We start from the raw sequence: 21,900 nt of genomic DNA, 5'->3' as shown, positions 1-21,900 counted from the left end.
GAATAAAATTACTTGACCAATCAGTGAACTGGTTGGGCGGCGCCAAAAAATTGTAAATATTTTGAAATATAAAACACCGTGATACAGCATGACGATCAAAACAGCAATTTGCAATGGCTTCTACTGGTATGTTTGTTCTTATCATCTGGGTAAACGACGATCCTATCCAAGGCAACGTTGTGAAGGTTACAAACATCGCTGAGCCACGCAAAGCCTTCAATGAGTACAGTGTCGGTGAGACAGTAAAGTCAAAGTGCCCTGGTTTTCCTGGTGTACACAGCGGTGTTATTGCAAAGATTGGTTGTAAGTGCATACATCTAAGTAGAATTTGTGAATTTCAAGGTTAAATAATTTTATCTCATTGAAATAAAGTTTAATTAGTTAGAGAGGGGAAAAGAATCCTGACCTTCCTATTTTACTTCCTCCACAACGGAGCACCCATGTTATGGCCATGGGTTTGTATTCAGTTCTACCCAGAAGAAATGTAACTCCTTTAAGCTTACTGTTACAAGGTCATATTCACCATCAACTATTAACATTCATAAATAACTATTATTCACTAAAGATTTAAAAAATGACAAAATTGAAGATTAACATTATCTGCCAAAAAAATTATTAAAATAAAAGCTTGAATTCCAAATTATTATTATGTATGGTCAGATGAGATCAAATGTAATATATAGTGTTTTTTTTTCCAAATTGTAAAACATGTTTAAATGTTAGTATCTTATAACAGTTTCCTTAAAATTAGATTAATAGATCTTAGTGACAGGTTAGATTAAAATAAAAGACAATTGTTAAATCAACATCAGCATTTAACATGTTTAAATAGCAGAGAATTTTCAAATTATAAATATATATGAAACTAAAAGACAGCCATTAAAAAAAAGGAAGAAGCAATTTGGATATCTGACTCGTCATTTTTTAATAATCTTGATAATACATGTACATGCACATTGCAAAAAATGCTTTAATACACATCTATTATTCAATCTTTTGTGACCACATGATGAAATCACAATATTTTTTTTTAAATGGCAAGTCTAATAAAAATAATTATTTATTATAACAGAATGCTTGGTACATTTGACAGGTTTTTTTAATAAGAGAACTAATTACATTGTGCAAAATACAGAATACCCTTTTCTAGCTTTGATCATATTAAATTTAAATTTTGTAATAAGCAAATGTTTAAACTTTTCTTGTCAAAGTATGAAAATGACTATTCTAATAATTATCCAATGAGGAAAATTTAATTGAAAAAATAGCTTGGTTATAGTATTTTATATATCTGGTACATGTATTTTAGCTTTAGAAGAGAAGAAACAGCTAGAAGACAGTCTTAAAGGTGACCAGTTCAATCAGCTTGTCAAGAAGTATGTCAAAAAAGATAAAGAGAAAAGAACAGAAAAGATCCCTGACAAGGTTTTTATCTTTAATATTGCATGGAAAGTCAAGTGTCAAGTTTAATTTTTTCAGGGTTCACTTTAAATATAATCATTTACATCCGTTACAATATTAAGCACTAAAATAAACATCATATGCGAATAAAATTATTAAAATACAGCTCTCACAAGCTTTCATGACCAACAGAATTATAAACAAAAGGTACAAATATTTAAAAGAAATTTTTTTGGTGATTATTGACCATTCGATTTTCTAATCTCAAAATAATAAAAAATGCATTCTATATAAGTAAATGAGACATAGATATAAGAAGATGTGGTATGAGTGCCATTGAGACAACTCTCCATCCAAATCACAATTTTTAAAAGTACCCAATAATAGGATAAAGCATGGTCTACAACTAGGAGCCTTGGCTAAAACCGAATAGCAAGCTATAAAGGACCACCAAAAATGACTAGTGTTAAACCAACGGTCTAATCTAAATATAGAAATGAGAAACGCTTATAAACCACGTAAAAAAACTACTGAAAATCAGATTCCTGACATAGGACAGGTGCAAACAAATGCAGCAAGTTGAAACGCTTTAATAGGTACCAACCTTCACCCTTGTATATATTATATATTGAAGTTATTATCATATAAAACATTATTTTTTGTATCTTTTTTAGACATCTTCCAAAACTTCTGTAGTTGAGAAACCTGCAGTTCCTGCAAAAAAGCGCAAGACACAACAAGAAAAATCAGCACCAAAACCAGTAGAGGTATGTGTTTTTTCGTATGTATGTTGAATCAACAGAATGTTTTTTTCCTTATGGTATGATTATTTTTGTTGTAAACAACACAAGTAACAAACTTACCCAAGTAATTGGGAGTTAAGACATATGTGAAAGTTTCATTAATTTATCTTCCTTTTTAGTCCCCTACCGACGAAGTCGAAGGGGACTTTAAGGTTTGCACTCTGTCAGTCCAGCAAATCAGTTTTCCAGACTTTTTTTCTTCATGCTTGAAGATATTGATTTAATATTTGGTGTAATGTTTTATCATTACAAGTTACAGATCAAGTTCGATTTTCACGATTTTAGATTTTCTCCTTGTTCAGTTAAAGCCCTTTCCCTAGAAATAAATTTTTGATGAAATACTTATTAATTACTAGATTTCTGTTCAAAGGGAAATAAATCTTTTTTTTAATAAATGACATGTTGGATTTTTTTCCTTTTCTTTAGTAAATTGTTTGAAGAATTTAGTGGTAGGTTTGCTCCATTACAATGAATTTTTAACCAGTAGGGGACTATGTATTGCCATGCAATACTCACAGAATGCTTGTTTTTTTCTATTCTGGCACTATTTTGATGCTAGAATTGCATAATTGATTATAGTCTTTTTAAAAATAAGAAAATGTGCCATGAATGCCAATGCTCTATCCAAGACACAATATGAATAAGAAGATGTGGTATGAGTGCCAATGAGACAACTATTCATCCAAGAAACAATGTGTATTATGTAATCAAAGTAAGAATTATAGCTTTCAATGCAGCCTTTAATCCAGAGCCTTCGCTTACACCAAACCTCAAGCTAGAAAGGACCAAAAGAGACAATTCAAACAAGAAAACACACTGTCTTATGTAGAACAAAAAGATAAACAAAAAACACCATTGACCTATATCTTAAATTTTCAGAAAAACCTTGAGACAGTTGCCAGAGAACTTGAAGTAACAGAGCTTCACCAGCAGCTTGAGGAAAACAGGTAAGTACATTATTTGTAGATATGTCCAACCCACAACAGTAGGACATAAATTGATTTCTTGTATGTATGGGTAACTCCACACCGACATAAATCAACTGAATTTTATTTGATTAAACAAAAAAAAAATTAAAAGGAAGACATTAATTACTGTATGGTTACACTTAAGGAACTTTACTGAAAATAACTGCATGCTTAAAACAAAAACAGTATGCATCATCTCAACTATAAAACCATAAAGACATTGTCAGATCTTTGATATCATTGAATGTCAATGAAAATCAATAAATTGATTTTAATATATATATATATACATATGTAACATAACACATCTACAAAAGTTTTTATCTATTTAAATAATATTTTATTTTAGATCCAAATCAGCAAAAAATGCTGTTGCTCTATGTTTTTGTCCCAACATAACAATTTTAAAATTTTGTAGGTACTTACCAATCAGCCAAGTTGTAAGAGAGTCGATGGATATTTTGGTATCGGATTGTAGGCCTGGAACACCGGAGCGTGACGTTTGTATTGACTGTACAGTTCTACAGGAGCAGGTACAGTCCAACACCAACCAGATATGTGGTCTACAAAACCAGCTTCAGTCCTTTAATAGCCAGCTCCTTTCAACAAAGAGCCAACTGCAGTCTTCACAAAACCTCAACCAGAGCTTACAACATCAACTTAGTAATCTCCAATATTATGTGCAGATAATGTGGAGTAAGAATCAGGTTAGTTTTATTATGTATCTTTATACCAATAATTCTTTTCCTCAGATTTATACTTATAGAAATAAAAAGTTCCTCCATAGTACCCATCTTGGTGAAAATAACATTATTAGAATATTTGACAAATGATTTCATGTTAAAAAAAAAAGACCAAATATTTGTAAAAAAATTAGTGTGTCTAATAGGAACATAAATATTCAATTATGTATTTTCAAAGCTAAAGCTTAAAAATGTGTCATAAAAAGCATTGCAGCAACTTTATAGAGATATCAAAATGTACCAGGCTTATAATTTTTGTGCATGTCAGACACATGTTTTGTCTATACAAGACTCACTAATGACTCTCAAATCAAATTAATTGAAAAATATACTACAAGTCATTTAATTGATCAAGTCAAATTTTATGTTGAATATCTAAATATGGATGATAAAAGCTATTTCAGGATCACTGTATACATGGTAAATAATTGAATATCATTATTTTATTATTTTTTTTAGTTAGATGTGCCAGAGTTGTACAGATTATTAAAATAATTATTTATTTTAGTTAGATGTGCCAGAGTTGTAAAGATTATTGAAACAAGCAAGTTGCAAGTATTATGGTTATGAATTGTATTTTATATTTTTCTTTTATATTTCAGGGTTGGCATAATTCCTCATGCAATGAGCCTGGTACTAGCAATAGAGGTGAGAGTAGCTATCAACAAAATAGTAACAACAACCAACAGATATCAACAACTCAGTCATCTACTACTCAGTCATCAACTACTCAGTCATCAACTACTCGGTTATCATCAACTCAGTCAACTGACCATCAATTATCTTCAATCTCAAACCAGCAGACATCTTCAAACAGTATTGCATTGGCCACATCACATGATGAAACTCTTGACATCAGTATTCCAGATGGTACAACACATATAGAATCTGCCAATTCATCATTTATTCAGGTATCATATCAATTACAATTTTTGAAAACCTTGAAACAATTTGTCTATCTTTTAAATGTTAAAATTTTCTTATAAATCAAGAATAATTATAATGGAAACTGGTAAAAATTATTAAAGAAAATGATCATTTCTTTTTTAATACAACATTATTTACACTGAAATAATTAAGTGCAAATGCTATATATAAAAAGGAGGATTTGGTATGATTGCCAAAAGAGACTATCCAAGAGACCAAATGCCACAGAAATTAACAACTATAGGTCACCGTACAGCCCTAAATAATGAGCAAAGTCCATATCTTTTTGTCAGCTATCATGGCTATAAAAGGCTCTAAAATGCTTGGAATAAGAAGGCTGCTGGTATCACTTGTGATGCTTATTTTTAGCAACAACAAAAGAAACAATAGTACTAATTTGAAAGAAACATACTTTTGAACTCCTTGAATTGAAAATGCAATCTTTCTGATTTTTTAACAGTTTATTTTAATTTATAGGATACAGCAGCCTCTTCCACAGTTGCCTTTTACAACAACTACACACAGGTATTATATTTTTTATGCCCCACCTAGGGACATCATGTTTTTGGGTCTGTGAGTCTGTTTGTTCGTCTGTCTGTCCCGCTTCAGGTTGAAGTTTTTAATGAAGTTGAAGTTCAATAAACTTGAAACATAGTACACATGTTCCCTATGACATGATCTTTCTAATTTTAATGCCAAATTAGAGTTTTAAACCCAATTTCATGGTTCACTGAATATAGAAATGATAGTGCAGGTGGGGCATCTGTGTACTATGGACACATTCTTGTTTATAAAGATATTGGTAGAAATCAATGCGACAGCAACCAAACTTAACATTAAATAAGAAAAGAGATATGTTAATGTATCCATAAAAAATAGTCCACATGAAAATATTGCTTGTGTCTGATTTAATAGCATATATTAATACTAATGAAACTATACATTTGAAACAAAATGCATTTTGATATATTTAGTAATAGTTTCTCATTGTATTATACTTTAAGTAAGTCATTTTCAAAAAAGCATTTATATATAAATCAATGTTATGTCGTTGATAGTTATATCTCATTAGTTAAATTATGATTTAACATGATTATGTATTAATAAGCTTATGACTACAATATTTTTTTTTAACTTCAGGAAATCTTAGAAGCCAAGGTTTCGAAATTAAAAAACTATAGTAAATGTGCAAAGGTATTACTGAGACTGCTATACAGTGACCAGGAGCGCCAGGGGAGAAGTATATCTGGTGTTGCTGCTAATTCTAAGTATGAGGCCAAACCAGCCCTACAACACCCTAACAGAATTCAGGTTATTTATGGTATGATTGAAGTTTTTATCAACAAGAATTTATTTATATAAAATTATTACTGCTGTGAAGTCTTTAAACAAAGTACACAACTAAAATCTATGTGCTACACGTTAAAACTGCTTTCTACAGCTATACTGTATTGTGTTCTGATGTTTTTTGTACAAACTTTAAAAATACACAAAAGGACCTTGAACTTATTCAACTTTCTGGCCTCTTCACAGATAATGCATTATCCTGTGAAAAATTCTGCAGTGTTATATAACAATTTAAAACCAATTGACAAGGGAGACATGATAAATAATTCTCATCCTAGTACATTGTACAAGACAGAATAAAAGGCAATATGCAATATTTCTGATATTTGCAGTATGATTAGCTATGCAGATTTTTTTCTTGAAATGAATTCATAAATTGCTTTTGATATGGTTACAACATCTTATAAACTTGATTTATATTGATTTTTTATTTTTTCAGATATCATATTCAAGAAGTGGCCCAATGTGTCCAAAAAGGATATCAACGGCAAGCTAGCAGAATGCCTAAAACCAAGTGCCAGCATTGCCAAGTAATCCAGTTTGGAAGGAAAAAAATGATTTTGTTTCCATGGTTGATGATCAAACTGTCTTTTTCAAATAGTGCGATTGATGATTAAACTGTCTTTTTCAAATAGTGCATTACTTTGTAGACATATATTTATTCATAGTACTTGACATGTATAAGTCATTTTCAAATGTATGGTAAAATAGAGCTTCCCTTTTAGTAATTTCTTATGTGACAATTGCTTGTATTTATTTTTCTTGTATGTGATATTGTTATCAGATGTTGAAGTTTAATAAATTTTATTTTTCATAGAATTGTTTCTCAATAATATTGAATTATGGGATAGATATATTTAATTTCATATTGATATCTTCAAAAATCATGACAGAACGAACAAACTAATTATCAATTATTCAGAAAAATTGTCAAATAATTTGGATTGGTTCAGAAATTCTCTACAATGTTGGAAAAGTTTTTCCGAATGATTTGGAGAATATTTCCGAATGATTTGGAAAATATATCTGAATGATTCGGAGAAATTTTCCGAATGATTTGGAGGAATTTTTCTAATGATTTGGAGAAATTTTCCGAATGATTAGGAGAAATTTTCCAAATGATTCGGAGAAATTTTCCGAATGATTCGGAGAAATTTTCCGAATGATTTGGAGAAATTTTCCGAATGATTCGGAGAAATTTTCCGAATGATTCGGAGAAGTTTTCCAAATGCTTCGGCGAATTTTCCGAATGATTTGGAGAATATTTCCGAATGATTTGGAGAATATTTCCGAATGATTTGGAGAATATTTCCGAATGATTTGGAGAATACTTCCGAATGTTTCAGTGGATTTCCAAACTAATAATAATTTTCCGACCTTACTTCGGAGTATTTGGACAACTCCAACAGATTTTCCGAGGTCAATTCGGAGTATTTGGACAACTCCGACCTATTTTCTGAGGTCAGTTCGGAGTTTTCTCACAACTCCGAATTATTCTACGAATATAATGCGGAATTTTGAATAAATCTCTGAATAAAAGTTTGGAATTCCGAATAAATGCGGAGAACAGCTTGGAATTTTTTTAAAAAACTTCTTGTTTTGCATGAAAATATTTTTTTGTAGCTTGGAAAAGTCCGAATACTCCGAACTTATATATTTCCGAACTAACATTCGGAATTTCCTGCTAGAGACGGTGACTGAGGGGTAAGGACCAAATATACTCCATGGAAATGAGATCAGCTAATGATTATGCAACTGCATACCAATTATCAGTGACCTATCACTAACAGTTCCCCTTAAACTGATCTAATCACAAACTAATACACGAAAACTAAACAAAAATTTAAAAGTCAATAGACCATGATAGAGGAGGCATGGCCAAATAATCTTCATAAAATGAGATAATCCAATGCTTATACAACTGTATACAAAATATCATTGACCTACCACTAGTGGTTCACCAGAAACTGACCTAATCACAAACTAATACATGAAAACTAAGCAAAAATGTCAAAGTCAATAGACCATGACAGAGGGGGTGTGGCCAAATAATCTCCATGGAAATGAGATATGCCAATGCTTATACAACTGCATACCAAATATCATTGACCTACCACTAGTGGTTCCGCAGAAAAACTCACCTAATCACAAACTAATACATGTAAACTAAGCAAAGTTTCAAAGTCAATAAACCATGACTGAGGGGGTGGGGCCAAATAATCTCCATAGTAATGAGATGTGCCAATGCTTATACAACTGCATACCAAATATCATTGACCTACCACTAGTGGTTCACCATAAACTAGACCTAATCACAAACTAATATATTGTTGCCGCTGACGCCGGAAACAGCATACCTATGTCTCGCTTTTTGACTCCTTCAAGGCGAGACAAAAACCACATGGCATACTGTTTTAACTTGGTGAACTTTACATTAACGCCCAAGTTTATACCAACTTAAATCACTGTTTAAACTCTTTGAGAAATCAATAGATAATGATGTCAATAATTCACCATGAGTATTGCATGCAAAAGATAATCTTCTCAAGAATACATCATATTTTATCTAGACAATATTTTTCAAGAAAAGTTAGTAGTCCTTTAAGTCGCATAAAAAAAGCTACCTGTTTACCTAAATGTATAGCACCAAGACCAGTCCGCCAAATGCAAACTGTAAGACCTAGTCATGATAATCCAACTGTTCAATAAGTGTGTTTTGAATACCCTTATTGATTTCCAAGAAATATACTTTCATTTACGCCATACAGATAGATGTAAATATGGTCATATAAAGGGCCTCACTGTGACTTTGAGATGAGGAACAACAATAAAAGAGTTGTTCCTTCTTTTTTTTCATGTGCGTTTAGGAATTTTGTTTCTTTTATAAATATGGACAGACATAGATTTTATACATCCACCAGCAAAAAAACTAAATTTTAAAACTGGGTACTCACTCTGACATCATTGAGTCCTATCCAAACAGAAGATTTTGAAGGTCTCACTGTAGGATCATTAATCATCAGAAACAAGAAGTTCTGTTCAAATGGATTAGCTAATGTTGCTAGGAAGCTCTTCCTTGATTTACAATCTGCGTCTGCTACAGACCATGTGGCTTTGGTTGGTACATACTGGAAACAGTCCATGCCATAAGACAGGTAACCAGAAGGACAGGGATTAGGTATAGCTTCTGGTGTAGTGATGTATGACTCTGAAACATAAACAGAAAATAACAATTGATATTCATGTACAGGTAATGCATGCAGATGGTATGGCATACCATACTTTCAGCTTAATTTTTGTGTAGGTGACAAAGCCTTAGAAAAAATATGAATCAAATGGCAGGATAAATAACATGAATAAATCCACAAAACTATCAGGTTAAACATGAACTAAAACAAAAGTTTGACTAGTACATGCCTACAAAGCATGGCTACAGCCAATCTGAATAAAAAAATATATCCCTGTACCCATTGAAACAATTATTAAAGCTATTTGGCATGCCATGAAGAGCCTGGAAAGGAATAGGTTCACAAAGGGCTAAAATTAGCATTAAGATTTTAATTTTTTTAGGCAAAGTACTATACATCTCACATAGTAGTTATTCATACAAAATAACTACTGTAAATTCAGAAATTAATGCGAGGTTTTAATTAATGCGAATAATGCGACTCCTTGAGTGTCGCAATAATAACTTAGATGATACATATATGTGTATATGTGTATGAAGCTTTTCCTAAAATCGCAATAACTAAACTCACATTTTTAATAAATATTAAAAAATCGCAATAATAAATGCATGCAATAATTTCTGAACTTACAGTAATTTTTGGTACCACATACATTACAAAGTTGTCCTTTGTTAATATAAAAAATAAGAAGATCTGGTATGATTGCCAATGAGACAACTCTCCACAAGAGACCAAATGACACAGAAATTAACAACTATAGGTCACCATACGGCCTTCAACAATGAGTAAAACCCATACCGCATAGTCAGCTATAAAAGGCCCCGAAATGACAAATGTAAAACAATTCAAACGCGAAAACTAACGGCCAGATTTATGTACAAAATAATGAACGAAAAACAAATAAGATATACAGCAACAAACGACAACCACTGAATTACAGGCCCCTGACTTTGGACAGGCACATACACAATGTGGCAGGGTTAAGCAGACCATGTCAGACTGCCAGTCATATTCTTCAAAACTTTAAATTCAGGCTAATTTTTTTAAACTAAATTCATAGCAGAGGTCAAAATATAAATGAACTTGTGTCAAGATGTTTTACAGCCTGAGCTACATAGAATTTAAATTGAAATACCATCTAATGTGGTACTAAAGTTTATCTCTAAATCCAACTTACTTTTATTAGTGCCGCAGATATATCCCTTCTTTAAACTACATAGAGAGGCACTCCATCTACCAGCATTATGAAGGGCACTATAAATTCTTGTACATACCAACTAAAAAGTATAAATATACATGTAACATAAATTGATATTTTTATCAAAATATAATAAATACATAATTATTTCTATCATAAAAATGAGACAAGAAATTGTGGCATTTGTTGTCATGCTTATTAATTAAAAATTAAACAGATTTATCATATTGTCTAAAATTTTAAAAAAAAGACCTGTCTTGAGAATAATCTAAATCATTTAAGGACAAATACTTGTGCATAGTCCCCAGGGATTGGGAAAAATATATGATATTCATTTGATAAAAGAGAATACATGAAAAATACACTGGCTATCAACCAGTCAAAATCAACCATACCTATAGAAGGTATAATTATTCGTGTATTTCATGTGAGCAATGAAAATGTGTTTAATTCTTCAAATTTCTATGAAATCACTTCAATAACATTGCATATACTTGAAAAATTAATGCAAATGTAGAAATAGAAAGTAAGTTTCCATAAATTTACTACAGATTAATTAATTTGTTTTCCAGTACATCAATATAGCAAACACATTAATATCTTTTACAGCGATATAACAAAAACACCTAACAAAGAATAGTCTAAATCATTTAAGGACATGTTATTAGCAAAATCTTAATGCAAATGACAACTTTGGAGTTAATATGTTAAAGCTGCATTGTCTTAGTGTGCAGTTCGTACATTGAGTTTATGTGTGCCTATATGCCTGGAATCATTATAGTAAATTGTAAATATTGAAAGAAACTGGTGCACTGGTTCTAGTAGCATTCTTTTGTTATTGTACAATGACTTATAGCTAATCAGTATAACAGATGATTTTTCAAAAGAGTGGTCCATCTAACAAATAAGGAGATTTCAACTGTTGCACTTTATATACATTTAAGGATGTTCGCTACTCTTGCTTTTGACTTTTTGTCAGATATTTGGAATCCTCTAGTTTTATCCATGTAGTGCCAATAAAAATTTTGCCAGCTAACACCTACTTTTCTTTTTGTAATCTTATAACATATTGTTTAAAAGGCAATTTTTGAAAATCTTATATAATCCTTGTTATTTTTTCATAGTTTTTGGAAGAAAAAAGGTGCAAATGTTAAATATATGAAAAATCTAGAGAGAATCAGTTCCTGCCAAATTTTCAATGGCTCATATCTTGAAAACAAGAACACTGACCCTTCATTTTTTTCTGCTTTTTTAGTTCCTTTATTTATATGCGTTCATTATCACTGAACTAGTATATATATTTGTTTAGGGGCCAGCTGAAGGACGCCTCCGGGTGCGGGAATTTCTCGCTGCATTGAAGACCTGTTGGTGGCCTTCTGCTGTTGTCTGTTCTGTGGTCGGGTTGTTGTCTCTTTGACACATTCCCCATTTCCATTCTCAATTTTATCAATTTATAAGTCTTTTAAAAGCTTGTTATTTTGAAACAGTGTAGCAAACATCCTTAAAAGAGTACTGTAAATTTGGAATTTTTGTGTGTATTTATTATTGTGATTGTTCAACAATTGCTACAAATATGAGTTTAATTATATATTGCGATTTCAGGAAATTCTGCACACAAATAATGCTAAAAATATTTTGAAATGCATTTTTTTATTTTTGCGACACCCATCTGGTCGCAGTAATAATAAATTTTTTACACAGAGATATGTCTCGCCTTTTTGTAATTTTGATAATGCAAATGTTGAAATAAAAATATTCGGACGATGCCGGAAACAGCATAACAATGTCTCGCTTTTTTACTCCGTCAAGGCGAGACAAAAACATGGCAAATATTTCGGAATTTACAGTATGCTGTAACACATGAGTAGTATCAGATGTCAGTATTGTTCCAAATCAACTTACAGAATTTCCACTTGGTCCTACTTCAGGACGTTTAGGCTGTCCTACATCCCAATTGGTATATGTTACGTCTGTATTATCTATCCAGTAAAACTGATGGTCATTTCTTTGTTTCAGACCTATCCATGGTTCAACACCAGAACCTTGCAACAAGGTTGTCACAAAAGCTGGAAATACAAAATTTATAGTTCTGTATATTGCAAGAATAAAACTCAATGAAGAGACATCATTTTTTGTATAAATGTGAATTTGGTACAGAACAATTGGTACAATTTAATGATATTTTTTTTAATTCACTTCAGTGACTAGGTATTCATAAAAGATTCACCAATCAATGTTTTTTAAAAAAAAATTTCTCCCAAAAATTACAATTCCAATTTATAGTATGAACCAATGAATAAAAGGAGATTTGGTTTCTGAATAAATGAGAAAGCAATCAGACAACATAAACAGTATGCAAGAGTTGTTGTGCTAAGGATACCTCTACTTGTAATTCAAAGTATCAGAAAACAGAATCTGATGTTCAGTAGTTGTCGTTTGTTGATGTAGTTCATAAGTGTTTCTCGTTTCTCTTTTTTATATAGATTAGACCGTTGGTTTTCCTGTTTGAATGGTTTTACACTAGTAATTTTTGGGGCCCTTTATAGCTTGCTGTTCGGTGTGAGCCAAGGCTCCGTGTTGAAGACCGTACTTTGACCTATAATGGTTTACTTTTATAAATTTTGACTTGGATGGAGAGTTATCTCATTGGCACTCATACCACATCTTCTTATATCTATTTGACAGATCTGCAAAGCACACACGAGTTACAAAAATTAATCACTGTTGAGTAGTTGACAAAAAGTCGTTATGTTCAGTAGTATTTGAGAACTGTGTGACCAAAAGTTCATTCACTTAATTTCTGAAAAAGGTGACCATCTTTCATACTGCTTAATCAATATGTTGTGATTCTCCAAAACTTACCATTCTCAAACACATTCCCAATACTAGCAAGGTAATATCCCTTCCTTCCACCACCCAGAGCCTGACAGGCAGTATTGGCATCTGTCCAATTCTTCAAGGTTGTAAATACTTTGTAACATTTATTACGATGAGCTCTAAATCCAGCAGGACAATACCCAGTCATAAGAGGAGTAGGGGTTGTCGGTTGTTTCACACCAGTTGTTTGTTTACATATGAATCCTTTCTTTTCGGCACAATGTGCATCATTCCATTTTCCTGTTAAAAAAGTGAAATTTAGAACATGATTCTTTTCAATGTAATTTAAGATTTATGAAACTGTACAGCATGAGTCATGAAAATGTAGATCAGGATTATTAAATGTAAATCATTTCTTAGATTATTTAATGTTACTCTTTTCTTAGATTATTAAACATAAATCATTTCTTAGATTATTAAATGTAAATCAAGATTATTAAATGTAAATCAAGATTATTAAATGTAAATAAAGATTATTAAATGTAAAGCAAGATTATTAAATGTATTCATGAATCATGAAAATGGCAGTCATGTCATAAAGAATGATCATGTCCATTTTCCAGTAAGAAGTGCTGAATAGCTATTTAAAGGTCAAAGTCCTAATGGTAAAATTCCAAACAGGAGCTTCTAGGCAATAGCTGAAACCAAAATTTAACTAGATGTGATCAACAAATTTTTAAATTGTACTTTTTGATAGGATCTGTATAAAACAAGACCAATACAGGGTCTGGACCTGCATGGCTGCACGGAATTGATTGAGGTAACATGTATACCTAAGCATAACTGATCATACCCTTTCATTAAAGAAAAAAAAAATGTGATGGAAACTTTCCTTGTACAATGAGTTTCAAAATATCGGCAAACAGAAAGTGGCTGTATGGCAGATGTAAAGATTACTAACTAGTTACAACTGAATATAATCAAGCTGCATACAAAAATTAAAATTATTCCTTTCAGTACAAGCTAAGCAAAGTTTGACAAAAATTTTCCATGAACAATAATTGAGTGCTGTAAAATTTTAAACTATAGAGCGGTTACTAGACCTGCTTTCGCCTTTGCCTACGTAGGTAAAAACTATAAAAATTATCAAAAACATTTTGAATGAATTTTAAGAAATGTGCAAAAATAACAAGAGGCTCTCAAGAGCCTGAATCGCTCACCTGTATTTCACAGGAGAAGATTTTTAAATGTTGGCAAACTTGATGAACAAATTGTGTAAAATTGTCTTTAAAGGGCAATAACTTCTTAAGGGGTCAATTGACAATTTTGGTCATATTAACTTTTTTGTAGATCTTACTTTGCTGAACATTATTGCTGCTTACAGTTTATATATATCTATAATAATATTCAAAATAATAACAAAAAACTGCAAAATTTTGTTAAAACTACCAATTCAGTGGCAGCAACCCAACAATGGATTGTTCGATTCGTCTGAAAATTTCAGAGCTGATAGATCTTAACTAATTGAACAATTTCACCCCATTTTGCTCTAAAAGCTGTAGTTTTTGAGATATAAGCCAAAAACTGCATTTGACACCTACGTTCTATTTTTAGCCATGGCGGCCATGTTTGTCGATGGATCAAAACTTCATATACAATTTATAAACTAGATACCCTAAGGAACATTTAGTTAAAGTTTGAAGGTATTAAGCCCAGTAGTTTCAGAGGAGAAGGTTTTTTAAATAGTTTACGACGACAGACGACGGACGCCAAGTGATGGCATAAGCTCACGGTGAGCTAAAAATGCTGCAAATATTGGAATGATACTTAACCATTAAACACCATCATTTCTACACAGTCTTCAGCCCCAGCATAATCATTAGGTTCCCCAGGATTCCAGTTGATGTAAGACGGTACTGTACCATCTGACCACCTAAAATGCAAATTTGTGAAACTTTGTACTTTTATATACTGATTTTGTGACAGGTTTTACACTTTTATTCTCAAAATAATTCACCAGATGTAAATATAAATAATTTCTACTGGTACCCATATGAAATCATGGCTGGTTTTCATATGAAAATAGAATATATTGCTCCATTGAACAATATGTGCTGAAAGCTATTATACCTCTGCTCACTAAAACATGTGACAAAATTTTCTTTTATATAATATTTGCATGATATATTATATAACTAGATGTGTCTAAACTACACGAATGGCCCTGCATGCAAAAAAAAAGCTTGAAACCATTTTTAGGAGTGGAAATTTTCAAAGACCAAAGCCTGTAATTTTAACAAAAATCAGCTGAGTGGAACCAAACGTAAACATGATCTGTAACTCATCATAGAAGACTCACATACTAAAAATAAGCTCAATATGTGAAGGCATTTAGAAAAAAAGTCTGTATAACTGTTCGTTGCAGAATGACGCAATGATGAATAAGGGTAAAACTATATGGCCCCGACCTAAGTTGGTGGGGCCATAAAATAAGACACATGATAAAAGTGTTTTCGCAAACAGGAAGTAGAACATGGAAGCAACTGAAGACATGTCACAAAGTACGTCATAACAAGATTGACAGACGCATGGATTTCATTCTAAATGTTCATGAAATATATATAATTTGATGTTAAAGCAAATCAATAAATCCTTTATTCCTAGGAAATATGAATTCAATCTACACTTAAAATCCCTTAACTAAAACCTCTCTTTAATTTTAACATGTTTGTTTATAACTTTCAAATTGTTCTGACCAATAAACCTACTTATATCCAAACTCATTATCAATTTCACTGAAACCTGTCCACAGAGTATAAGAAGAGATGTTTGATGCCTGGTATTGTACAAACAACTGCTCCAGCATACTTCCAATGGAGACCAGATCTGCACCATATCCCTGACACCATTGTCTTGCTTCTCTCCAGGTCTTAGCATTGTTCCCTGCACCATCCATTACTATATAACAGTTATTGTTGTAAAACGTCCAGTTGATAAGTCCAACACACTGACCAGCTTTAAAATAAAACAGTAATAATGCAAAAATTGCAATTTTTATAAATACCAAGCTCAGATATTTTCTACTCCTCAAAGTGTCTTTAAATCTTCAAACATATCATGAAAAATGCAATAACACTATCTGTTTATACCATGATATTGCAAATTGAGAACTCCCCCTCCCTAAGCCAAAACAAAAAAATCCAGGAACTTGCCAGGTTAATAATAAAAAAAAAAAATCCATAATTTTAAGAAATTTCATAAGAAAGATCATTCAATATGTAGTTTATAGATTTGATACATAATCATGTGTAAACAAATATTTTTTATATTGGTTTATTAATCTATTCTCTTTTATGTTTTCTAAGAATAAAATAATTTTGTTTATCTTTTTTTTTTCAAATAGTAAATGATATACTGCAAAACAAAGAATGTGTTAAAAGAAGACCACTGTTTCAGGTTAGGGTGAAGGTTGGCACTTGTTAAACCGTTTAAACCCGCTGCATTTGTTTGCACCTGTCCTAAGTCAGGAGCCTGTTTTTCAGTGGTTGTCGTTTGTTGGTGTGGCTCATAAGTGTTTTTCGTTTCTCATTTTTTATATATAGATTAGACCGTTGGTTTTCCTGTTTGAATGGTTTTACACTAGTCATTTTGGGGCCCTTTATAGCTTGCTGTTCGGTGTGAGCCAAGGCTCCATGTTGAAGGCCATACTTTGACCTATAATTGTTTACTTTTTACACATTGTGACTTGGATGGAGAGTTGTCTCATTAGCACTCATACCACATCTTCTTATTTCTACATAGATATAAACTCTGAAATGCGTTTACAATATTAAAATATTTATTAACATCTAGAAAAACTTACGAGGACCTGCAGATGGAGCACGGTTTACTAGTCTGGCATGTACATTGGCACCTAAAAATACAGTTAGTCTTTATTACAAATAATGCAAATGTACAATAAATTTTGTACATGGTTATTACAATTGCTGAAGTGTACATTTTTTAACATAATTATAGTGGATTCATTTTTTTAGGGTACCCATTTCGATAATTTCCATAATTGAGGAAAATTTGTAATTTTCAAGGAAATTTGATGTTTTTGTTTTTACAAATTCTGATGGAAAAAAAAACAATGGGAAATTGTGTGTTTCCAAAAACTTAAGTTTTGTAAATATTTGATCTTAACAAATCAATAACAAGAATGTGTCCATAGTAGATGGATGCCCCACTCGCACTAACATTTTCTATGTTCAGTGGACCGTGAAATTGGGGTCAAAACTCTAATTTGGCATTAAAATTAGAAAGATCATATCATAGGGAACATGTGTACTAAGTTTCAAGTTGATTGGACTTCAACTTCATCATAAACTACCTTGACCAAAAACATTAACCTGAAGCGGGACAGACGGACGAAAAAACGGACGCACAGACTGAAAAACATAATGCCCCACTACTATTGCAGGTGGGGCATAAAAATGAGTGCCTCAAGAATAAACATGAATCCATAGCAATCATGGCAGAATTTTTTTTTACAGATTTATAGGGAAAAGTTGTGGAGTTAAACACTGCTTTACTGAAAACATGTCTGCACTTTAACATGATGCTTAACCAAATTAATACTTATTTGTGATATTTTATCTTTTAAACTAAATAACCACCGATTTACATTATTGTACTTCATACTTTCAATGTCTTAATATTATTATAATAATAATAATAATAATTATAACAATTTTTTTATTTAAAGAGGGTTACACAGCTATAAAACTAAGAATTCTGTAACAATACCTTTTCTCACTTTACAAATCCAGTTTCTATGGTACTGACAGTTTTGATCATTCCATAAACCTGTAGCGCTTAGAACTTCAGCACAGTCCTCAGTTCCATGGAAATTGTTTGGTTCGTTTGGTCCCCAGTTAACAAAATTAAGTGGTGAGTTGTCTGTCCATTTGTATTCTAATTTTTTCAAGTAAAGTAAACAATAAATTTTGTCATAGACCATATAAAAATAAGAAGATGTGGTATGCAATATGATTACCAATGAGACAACTATCCATATTGCTTAATATCAATATGCAATCTATTTTTTAACTTTTACTATAAACAAAATTTCCAATAATTCATATTAAAAGTTAAAAATTATTTTTTATTGAGCCTGTAAAACTTTAGAAGAAACTACCAAGCATTAATGCAAAAACAGAAAATTCATTTGAAAAATTCAAAGGGAGATAATTTGTATATGCTATATAAACTTGAATTCTTGAGTTACATATATATTGAACCTGATTAAATCTACTCATGTGTTGAATATTATTTTGGAATGTTGACACCAATTTATCATAAAAAGCTTATGCTGACATGTAAACAAGTGAGTTTTTCATTTTTGTAAAGCAACATTACTTACTTCTTTGTGTATTTACTAATGTCAGATCATTTAATCCAATCCAGAAGTTGACTTTTGAGCCACTGGAAAAGAAAAGCATGATACAAATTATAGTCTAACCATGAATTGAAGAAATAATATGAACGATTTGTTACATTTAAAAAGCAATCATTGCAACCATGTGCAAAATACATATCTTCCTTACTTAGATCATCTGCAGACTTGAATTTATACTGTAATTCCACTCTCTATTTGGAAATACACACCATATATAGGCTATAGATACTTACACAAGATTATTTCTCCACAGAGTATCAATATCAGAACTATTATGGAAACTTGCTAGACTTGCTCCCTGTGATTGACAATCCTTGTCAGCATCCCTGAATGGCATCTGTCGACTGCCTTGTACAGCATTTACCTGGTCAATTAGAGTAATATGTAGTTAACTAAGGTACTTGTAACTCTCTTTTATTTTCATTATATCCTTTTATAAATTTTGTACTTAATCATAGTTTTTCAAAAATGATGTATTGTTTTCATCCCATATACATGTAGCTATAGTATGCAATAGATGGAGAAACTAATTACTATTTACTACGTTTAAATTTACAGCATGGTTAATCTAAATTGTTTACAAAAATAACACATTTTCAAGAGTTGGGCTGAAGTGGCAGTGCCCATGAGTTTAATATCTAAGTACTGAAAATACTATATGTGTTACATGTATGTCAATAACAAAAATACCAGTTGCCTAGCTTTTAGGTGATTAAAAATCTGTGTGAATAATTCATCTCAGGATAAGTGTGTAAATATCAAACAAAATACAAACTCAATCTGTATGGACAGAAAGACAGAAGAATCATGGGTAACACTTTATGCCCCAGCCACTAAGTGATGAAGGCATTAATATATTAATATTGTAAACTTTTATTTGTTCCGCCTTACAGAAGTTCCACTGGAAACTTTGTTATAAACAATGTCATAATATCTGTTCCTGGTTGAACAAATATTCTATAATCTTTATTCTGTGAGGATAATATTTGTTCCAGTGGAAATAATATTACAGAATAATTGTTCCACTTGGAACTTATAATATAAAGGAACTTCTGTTTCATAACAGTATTACTAAACAACTATTCAGCCTGGAAGAACATTCTGGAAAGGAAAGCAAAAGTACTAGATTACCTTTATTCAAAAATATTTTTAAAAATTGTTTAAGTACCAATCTGCCTAAGAATCAGGCAGTGGTGAAAACATGACAAACAAAAACCCACTCAAGTTGGCATTAATTTATGTTCAAAATGTATAATGGTGCACGAATATAACATTCGTTTCTTTTTTCTGTTCTGGTAACTCAAGATATAATTTGGTTGAAATGCACTAGAAATTAACTATTAAGGGGAGCTAACTCCGTAATTTGCTATCATTCTAACCAAAATTTAAAAAGAGACAAACTTCAAAAAAGGATGGTTTGGTCGGTGGGTTTTTTCGGTGATGTTTTGATTTTTTTTCAAAATTGCCTGATCCTTACAAAGACTGGCACTTTAAAAAATCTTTGTGTAGCAAGCAAGTTGAGATTACTGTCAATTTATGTTCTCTCGACATTTTCTGGTACCTACCTGGTAACAATACCCGTTGACTTCTATCCATCCTTTTGGACAGGGTACAGGTGAAGGAGTTGTTGTAGGTGGTTTTGGAGTTGTCTGCCCTAAACCAATTTTCTCACAAACAGCTCCTGACAAAGCTGTACAATTGGTGTCAATCCACAGGCCTGATGGTGTCTTGGTCTGCATAGCAACACATGATCGGGAATTACCTAATGTAAATATGTTAAAATTACTTTTTAAAGCTACTTCAGAATTTTCTGCTTTGAAAAACTTCTTATAAATTACACTTTAAAGATATTTATTACCTAATTACATCTTTACCATAAAGGAAATAAAGATAAAATAGTAGACTTTTTTGACATCTTAATGTATTGTCTAAAGTGGAATTAAGTATTGAAGGCAGAGCTATAGTAGTCTGTGATAACTTTTTCATAACTTGTCTATTCATAGCATGAATTAGATCATATAATATGATAACTAGTAGCTATTCATAGCATGAATTAGATCATATATAATAACTAGTAGCTATTCATAGCGTGAATTAGATCATATAATATGATAACTAGTAGCTATTCATAGCGTGAATTAGATCATATAATATGATAACTAGTAGCTATTCATAGCGTGAATTAGACATAGATGCCAACCCCATTGAGTGCAATCAGTAAAAAGGCATTCACATTTCCGTAATTTGTGTCTTTTTTCAGTAATATTAACGTAAAATTTTATAATAATCATATGAACAACTGGGCACACAGTGATATGATTGATTATTGATCGCTAAACATCCAGTGGCATATATTTCATGTATATTCAGGAAGAGAACACATTCACAGTACATTCAAAAGGTAGGTCCTTTAATAGAGGTTGTCGGGATGAGGGTCGGGAAAATTTTTTCCTGCCACTGAAAAATGAGGGGATATGGGACAGACATTTAGCATTGCAACAGGCAACCTACGGTCCTATCAAAGAGTTGTTTCAACGGTTCTTAACGTAGAGTGTTTAGCACTCTTTTTCCAAGAGGCATATGAATTAACGTCCACATTCTGACCGGACGTGGCTGCGTAATTGTACATCCACCACAGCCAAACGGACACCCAATTTGGCAACAGTATTACAGCCTAATGGAAGAAAACCTGTAGTGACCATATTTCTATTCCTTAGTCACCCTTTTGGGTGGCATTCAGTGACTAAACGATGTCCTTTATTTATCAGAACTACGATTCAAAGTTGATTAGCAAATGACCATCGCATTAAATGGAAATATTTTTCATAATATATACAAAAGGCATAATGGTCCGGCTTTCTAGTTTTCTTTTTTTGTTTCAGATATTTAAGTTGTTACACCAGACATTGAAAAATTAAAAACAAAGACTTGTTTCGATCATTAATTATTCAGAATAAGAGTATCGTTTTTACTGGTAGTCCCGATTGATTGTTGGTTGCTTAATGTCCAATTGCAAATATTTCATGCTTGTTCAAAACGAGGTAGGTATTACAATAGAGGCTGTCGGG

The 21,900-nt window shown here is 31.7% G+C and overlaps 2 protein-coding genes across 2 annotated transcripts in view; one reads left to right on the top strand and one right to left on the bottom strand.

Annotated features, from left to right (window-relative positions):
- Positions 1-21,900, bottom strand: part of LOC127713956 (uncharacterized) — a 104,384-nt gene that overhangs the window by 24,157 nt on the left and 58,327 nt on the right. The window contains exons 34-44 of the mRNA XM_052219907.1: positions 20,398-20,594; positions 19,066-19,196; positions 18,797-18,858; positions 18,181-18,348; positions 17,255-17,305; positions 16,161-16,407; positions 15,225-15,325; positions 13,438-13,692; positions 12,478-12,641; positions 10,555-10,654; positions 9,144-9,397 (exon numbers count right to left, since the gene is read on the bottom strand). Coding sequence (XP_052075867.1) covers positions 9,144-9,397; positions 10,555-10,654; positions 12,478-12,641; positions 13,438-13,692; positions 15,225-15,325; positions 16,161-16,407; positions 17,255-17,305; positions 18,181-18,348; positions 18,797-18,858; positions 19,066-19,196; positions 20,398-20,594 — 1,730 coding nt within the window. The remainder of the gene's footprint in view (positions 1-9,143; positions 9,398-10,554; positions 10,655-12,477; positions 12,642-13,437; positions 13,693-15,224; positions 15,326-16,160; positions 16,408-17,254; positions 17,306-18,180; positions 18,349-18,796; positions 18,859-19,065; positions 19,197-20,397; positions 20,595-21,900) is intronic.
- On the top strand, positions 105-6,924 carry LOC127716071 (uncharacterized). Its single transcript, XM_052222159.1, has 9 exons — positions 105-303; positions 1,310-1,425; positions 2,076-2,168; positions 3,084-3,151; positions 3,591-3,879; positions 4,518-4,826; positions 5,320-5,367; positions 5,983-6,163; positions 6,629-6,924. Exons 1-9 carry the CDS (start codon positions 114-116, stop codon positions 6,721-6,723), a joined length of 1,389 nt encoding a protein of 462 aa, XP_052078119.1. The 5' UTR covers positions 105-113; the 3' UTR covers positions 6,724-6,924.

This window comes from Mytilus californianus, unplaced genomic scaffold, assembly GCF_021869535.1.
Source record: "Mytilus californianus isolate M0D057914Y unplaced genomic scaffold, xbMytCali1.0.p SCAF_9, whole genome shotgun sequence".
Taxonomy (NCBI): Eukaryota; Metazoa; Mollusca; class Bivalvia; order Mytilida; family Mytilidae; genus Mytilus; species Mytilus californianus.
The sequence above is the reverse complement of the archived record's forward strand: the minus strand, read 5'-3'. Positions and strand labels throughout refer to the sequence as shown.

Bases quoted from the DNA above. Each gene is read 5' to 3' on its own strand.
- LOC127716071 (XM_052222159.1), top strand. From the start codon at position 114: ATGGCTTCTACTGGTATGTTTGTTCTTATCATCTGGGTAAACGACGAT. The intron at 4,827-5,319 runs GTATCATATCAA...TTTAATTTATAG, and splicing joins CCAATTCATCATTTATTCAG to GATACAGCAGCCTCTTCCAC. The intron at 6,164-6,628 runs GTATGATTGAAG...TTATTTTTTCAG, and splicing joins CAGAATTCAGGTTATTTATG to ATATCATATTCAAGAAGTGG.